This window comes from Netta rufina (genome assembly GCF_964035555.1).
Source record: "Netta rufina genome assembly, chromosome: 18".
Lineage (NCBI taxonomy): Eukaryota > Metazoa > Chordata > Aves > Anseriformes > Anatidae > Netta > Netta rufina.
The window spans coordinates 2,958,418-2,965,268 of NC_140142.1; the positions used below are offsets into that span (position 1 = coordinate 2,958,418).

General features: G+C 52.5%; 1 protein-coding gene across 1 annotated transcript; it reads right to left on the minus strand.

Annotated features, from left to right (window-relative positions):
* Nucleotides 1-461: 461 nt before the first annotated feature.
* Nucleotides 462-1,394, minus strand: LOC311216174 (olfactory receptor 14A16-like; the record flags this gene model as incomplete). Its single annotated transcript, XM_084297719.1, has 1 exon — nucleotides 462-1,394. The coding sequence occupies one exon, from the start codon at nucleotides 1,392-1,394 to the stop codon at nucleotides 462-464; it is 933 nt and encodes a 310-aa protein (XP_084153845.1).
* Between the last annotated feature and the right edge of the window lie 5,457 nt (nucleotides 1,395-6,851).

Here is a 6,851-nt window from a genome sequence, read left to right on the forward strand (position 1 = left end):
GTGTACAAACAAGTGATGCATGATGCAATTGTTCACCACCCGCTGACCGATGCCCAGCCTAACCCCGAGCAGTCCAGCCCTCCCACCCCTGCTAGCCACCCCTATCTATTGTTTAGCATGACGTCAGATGGTATGGAATACCCCTTTGGCTAGTTTGGGTCAGCTGTTCTGGGTCTGTCCCCTCCCAGCTCCCGCTGCACCCCCAGCCTGCCCACTGGCATGATAGGGTGAGAAGCTGAAACGTCCTTGGCTTGGTGTAAGCACTGTTCTGCAACAAGTAAAACATCAGCATGTCATCAGCACTCTTCTCATCCTAATCCAAAACATAGCACCCTACCAGCAACTAGGAGGAAAATTAACACTATCTGAGCTGAAACAAGGAGAAATGCTAAACCTAGAGGTCACAAATTCCCTGATATTAACTTGAGGTAAATTAGAAAAGTGAGATAGCCAATTTATTGCTACGTAAATATTACCACTAGAATCAGTTTCTTCAGTGTGGCTTTCAGCTCCTGGTTCCTCATGCTGTAGATGAGCGGGTTCACTGCTGGAGGTACCACTGAGTACAGGAATGACACCATCAGGTCCAAGGATGGGGAGGAGATAGAGGGGGGCTTCAAGTAGGCAAGTATGGCAGTACTGACAAAGAGGGAGACCACGGCCAGATGAGGGAGGCATGTGGAAAAGGCTTTGTGCCAGCCCTGCTCAAAAGGCATCCTCAGCACTGTCCTGAAGATCTGCACATAGGACACCACAATGAAAACAAAACAAACTAATGCTAAACATGCACTAACCACCAGAAGTCTAACTTCCTTTAGGTAGTCTGAACCTGAACAGGAGAGCTTGAGGATGTGGGGGATTTCACAGAAGAACTGGTCCACAGCATTGCCTTGGCAGAGGGGCAGGGAAAAAGTAGTGGTAGTCTGCAGGACAGCATCAAGAAAGCCACTGCCCCAGGCAGCTGCTGCCATCTGGGCACAAGCTCTGCTGCCCACGAGGCTCCCGTAGTGCAGGGGCTTGCAGATGGCAACGTAGCGGTCATAGGCCATGACAGTGAGAAGAAAATATTCTGCTGATATAAAGAAGAGAAAGAAAAAGAGCTGTGCAGCACAGCCTTGATAGGAGATGGCCCTGGTGTCCCAGAGGGCATTGGCCATGGCTTTGGGCAGAGTGGTGGAGATGCAGCCCAGGTCGAGGAGGGCGAGGTTGAGGAGGAAGAAGTACATGGGGGTGTGGAGGTGGTGGTGGCAGGCTACGGCGCTGAGGATGAGGCCGTTGCCCAGGAGGGCAGCCAGGTAGATGCCCAGGAAGAGCGCGAAGTGCAGGAGCTGCAGCTCGCGTGTGACTGCGAATGCCAGCAGGAGGAACTCGCTCACAGAGCTGATGTTGTGCATTTGCTGTCCATACACATCCTTTCCTGGTAAAGAGCAAAATGCAAAAGAATGTTAAAACAGAGTTCTCTGAGGAAAACCTATTGTGTCACTTAAAGCACCCCGTAATCTGAGTCTCTCTCTTTGCACGAAAATCTTTTGGCATCTCTCCTGCTTGAGCTGTGGCTGCTGCTGGCTGAGAGTGGCACTGGGAGCAGGGGCTGCTGTAGACTGCAGAGGAGTCCTCTCTGCTATACAGCAGGAAGGAATCAGGAACATGGGGGAAGCTTATGTTCAGATCACTGGTCAGATCAATGATCTTTTCAGTGTTATTTCAAACAACTCATCTGAATGCAGAGTTACACAGGCCACTGCCAACAAGTCGTGTTCTAATCTGCCCTCTGTTTCCTGTCTTTGAGCCGCAGGACCATCGAGCAATGGAGTTTCCCTGAGAAGAAACTGGAGGCAACTGAGAGCAGAGAAGCCCCAGTCCAAGTGCAGCTGGACAGAAACCTCACCTGAGGTGAAGTTCTCACACAGACAGAGCTTCGGAGCATCTCTTTGAGCTCTACCTTCTCTTCTACCCCCACCTGCCCCACAGCCCATGGGCTGCAGGGGGAGAGGAGGCCAGGGAGGGGCTGCTCCAGGGGAAGGCATCTGCACTGCAGGGCATGGCCGCAAGGTGCCCGAATCCCCCCTGCCATGGCGTTTCTGCCAACAGCTCCTTCTGGCCACCTGCCCCTCTCTCTGCTGCCTCAGCTGTCCCTGCAGGGAGCTGCTGCTCTGCGCCCACCTCTTCTTTCCCCCTGCCCGTGCTCACAGACCCCATCCCACACGGCTGTGCTCAGCGCTGCCCTGCAGCACCCTGCCACCAACAGGGCCCTGCCAAGGGGCACCTCCATGGCTGCAGGAGCTACGGGGCAGCTGACAGAGAGCCCAGCATGGCCAGCCAGGGCAGGGTGTTCTGGGCTGACCAGGGGCACCTGCCTTAGGGCACTCCAAGGGGCTTCTGCCAGACTTTCTCACCTCACACTGCAACCCAGCAGGACTCTCAAAGCCTACTGCATTGCCCACTGCCCTCCCAGAAACAAGACCCAGCAGGAGGAGACCCTTCCAGGACCTGCAGCTGCATGGCCCTGCAGCCAGGCACTTACCTTGTGAAGGGCTGTGCAGGTTTCTCCTGCAGGCAGCTCTCAGCATCCTCCCACTGCCAACTGCCTCCAAGCCCCCTCTCCTTCTCTCCTCTCTGTGTGTCAGTTGCGGTCAGAGCCCCCCAGCCCTGCTGCGCTGTGCAGAGGAGTTGCTCCTGGGCACAGCTGTCTCTCTGCACCAGGATCCCTTTTCAAATGAGTTTAATCTGTTGCAGGAGCCCAGCCCAGCTCAGCACCAGAGGCCTAGATCAAGGCACTGCAATCACCCCTCTGGGGGCTTTGCTGATGAGCCCACGAACCTCAGGCACTCAGAGACAATTGAAGACAGCTCTCCAGAAGTCCAAGTCAGAGGCAAGTTTCCTGCAGTGTCCCCCTGAGGGCCAGCACTGACACAGCCTCCCTTGGAGCTCGTTAGAGCCAAACCCTGGAGGCAGTGAGGACAAGGAGACAAAGGCAATGTGAAGGTGACACGGAGGTGTAGGAAAACTGGATGTGTGTCACCAATCACAAGGGCCAGGTCTTATTGCATGGCACACATGAAGGGAGATCCTTTGCCTTGACTGGTTGCTCAGGGCTCTTTGTGGGGCAGTAGGAGATGGGGATGCGCATGGCCAAGTGCAGGAGAATGGTACGACCCTTGCCTGGTTCATGGTTGGGGGCGAGGAGGCAATGAGGCCCTGGTGCTTTAGCAATAAGCTGTGCCCTCATAGGCCTCAGTGGCAGAGACAACAGCCATAGCCATGGACACAAAGACTTGTGTTGTGACTTTGAGCCCTCATAGAGCCCTGGATCCTTTCCACACCAAGCTGTCCTAGGGACTCCCAGACCTGTACCTCCTGAGGGCTGCAGACCCTCTTCTGTGTGGTGCCACACTGGATCTGAGCTTGAGTATGATAACTCAGATTTTCTTGGAGGTCCTGCTCCTCGTAAGGCAGCTCTGTAGGAAGCTGGCCTGGTTCCTGGTGAGCAGGCACCACAGCTCATAAGGCATCCCTCGTGGTGCCCAGACCCTCCTCCTCCTGGTCACTGCTCACTCAGTAGAGTCTGCCCTGATGTGTAGTTCCTATTCCTCTGGCACAGGACTAGGCACTTATTGTTCAAGATGTTCCTTTAGGCAAACTACTGCAGTTTCTCAAGATTCCACTGGACAGATGCTCCATTCTGTCAGGTGTTCATGTCTGCAGGCAGACAGTTCAACCTTCCCGTGTCTGTGCTGTCTCTGACAAGACAGCAGCATCAGGAGCTGCATGGAACGTTTGGATAATACAGGAGTAAGAAGCTGAATAAAAGTGCAGCATAGAATCACAGGAGAGTAGGGGATGGAAGGCTGCCAGGTTCCACATTTGCTGTGCTTCCTTCTCATGCATACTGTCAGTTTGTCTGGAGCTGCGTCCTGAATATTATGGGGCTGTGCAGGTGAAAATTAGAAGGGCCAAAGCCCAGCTGGAGCTCAATCCATCTACTACTGTCAAAGACAAAAAAAAAAAAAAAAAAAAGAAAGAAACAAATAAACAAACAAAACAGTGTATATAAATACTTTTATAAAAGAGGATTTAGAAGAATGATCATCTTTAATGGGTGTGTGGGAAAACCTGATGACAAAACCTGAGGAACATAATGCCTTCTTTTCCTCAGTCTCTACCAGCAAGACCAGTTGTTCCCCTGGATATTTCTTCCTCCTCATGGCCAGAGCTACACTTCAAGTTTCACTTTGTGGCTGTTTTTTCTCTCCTGCTCTTTCCTATTACTACAGAAAGCTCCATGAGGGTGGAAACCCCTCCTGAAGTAGGCATCCTGACCCAGCAGGCTCCTTGCGGCCTCCCAGCCAAGCAGACACAAGTCACCTCAGCAGCAGCTTCCAAGCCAGGGGCCTGCTGCTGGCCTTGCAGCTTCTTGGCTAGATACAGCCAAGCCTTGTGCCTGCTGCTGCCCACTCATGGACTCAAGCAGAAGGGACAGGACAACCCATCTGGGGGCCTCCTTTCTGTCTTGGTCCTCCTGGGTGTGTAGGCAGAGGGGATCCCCCAGTCAGCATGCCAAGGAAGTGCCTTGACTTCTCAAAAGTAAAGGGTGACCTGCCACCTCCTGACACAGGTGACCTCACAGTCCCTTTCCGTGACACGTTCCTGCTGCTGGCCTATCAGCTGCAGAGACAGAAGTGACCTCACAGTCCCTGCCACAGTCACATTCCTCCTGCTGGGCCATCAGATCACGAGGTAGAACTGACCTCTCTCTTGCTCCCTAGGTACCTGTTTTTCTCTTTCTAGATTAGAGACTAAGCAAAGTTTTAGTGGGAGTGTGTGTTGTCCTGCTAGTGGTATCAGGTCTGTGGTTAAGGCCATGCCCCAGGAGATGACCTTGCTCTCTTCTTCCCCACCACTCCCCACATGGGGCAGGCCCTCAGGAAACACCCCTGAGCCTGGAGATGCACCAACCTGCTGCGCTGAGGTGCCACTACTGCAGGAGGAGAGGGGAGGGTTGGAGAGACCCATGGAGCCTGTAGGCAAGAGTGGTGTGGCCTGGGGAAGTGAGTGGAAAAGTTACCCTGGAGCCATAGGAGCCATTCTGGAAAGAAAACTTGTAGGCAGGAAGCGCACTTTTGTGATGGTGCCGAGCTGCTGGGCACATGTTCAGGGTGCTCTGATGGACTTTTATGTCCTTTTCCATCATGTATTAAGTGCCACGTTTCTCAGGAATAGAGTACCCAACAGAGCTGTGACAGATACTCTGAGATCTTGAAAGCCACCACAAAGATGTCCCTAAGAATATGACTGATATAGTGAGGTCAGGAGAAGCCCTGGTCAGGAGAAATGTGAGATTTGGAAGAGAGAATAGGACTATCCAGCAGAAACTAAAGATTTTGTAAAGGGTAAGTTGGTTCAGGCTATGCGGAAGCTGCTGTAACCGTGACTTAAAACACTTATATGAGGCTATTCCCCAGCTTCAAAGAGCAAACTTAATTCCTACATTTAAATGTTACTCCACACCCAGACAGGAATCAACTACTCCTATGCCTGACATCTAATTGTGCACTGAAGCCAAAACTCAGTCCATAGCCTCTTTCCCTTACCCTTACTCTCTTGCTTACATTGATCCCTACCCTTAACACTAGATTTAAATGCTCTATTTAGGCCTAGAATTATTGGAAAAACTAAACAAACCCTAAATCACTAAGCTTGTCCGCACTTTAACCACAGACCTGATACGCAAAGCAGAACACCAATCCCTCCCAAAAAATCTTTCTTTAAATTCAAACCCAGAAAGGTGAGCCCTAGTCCCCTGATGCATGAGCACCTAACAGCTGATTCCCCTGTTCCTGTGCATTGACTTCCTCACCTTCAGCCCCTCTCCTAACCCTTACCTTTAGGTACCATACTGGGTGTGGCCCTTAGTGCAGGCCAAGAACTGTGAGGTTACTCTGCAGTCACATGGCATGCAAAGATGGATGTGAGGGGTCATGGGTATGATCGGCTTGTGGGCCACAAAGAGGAGATGGATGGGAGTGCTCTGAAGGGCTCAGCTCTGCCTCAGCATCTCCTGCCCCAGCAGGAGCAATGTGACTGTGGCAGTGACTGTGAGGTCACTTCTGTCTCTGCACGCGATAGGGCAGCAGCAGGAACGTGTCACGGAAAGGGACTGTGAGATCATTTCTGTCTGGAGGTGGCAGGTCAGCCTTGACTTCTTCCTGGGAGCTGCACTTTTGGGCTGACATCTGGCAGTGGCCCTGCTAGGCCAGCACAAGGCACCTGCTTGGCATGCTGACTGGGGGATCCCCTCTGCCTCCAGAGCCAGGAGGACCCAGGCAGAAAGAAGGCCCCAACATGGGTTGTCCTGTCCCTTCTGCTTGAGTCCATGACTGGGCAGCAGGAGGCACAAGGCTTGGCTGTGTCTAGCCAAGAAGCTGCAAGGCCAGCAGCAGGCCCCTGGCTTGGAAGCTGCTGCTGAGGTGACTTGTGTCTGATCAGACCTGGGCTTTGTCTTTCAAGGAGTACCTGGTGAGAGTTGGTGAGACATGGGTGAAACAAAGGATGAGAGCAAGGTTGTGGACAGAGATGGGTGTCTGTAGACTTGAAGGAAATAGGGCAAAGTGTGGGACAGCATAGGAAAGCCTGCAGAGGAGAAGGCAGAGGGTGCTGGTAAAAAGGGAAGGCCCCAACAGCCCTGAGGTTTTTGTCCCCTTGGCTAGAGTTTGTTGGGAGATATGTTATATTAATTCTGATGAGGCTTCATTGATTTCTTTCAACTCTGAGCAGCAGCTCAGAGGTGTCATACCACTGTTCTTCTCATGGCATCCCACTGCCCACTCCATCCCACAGATCCCAGGAAGAGC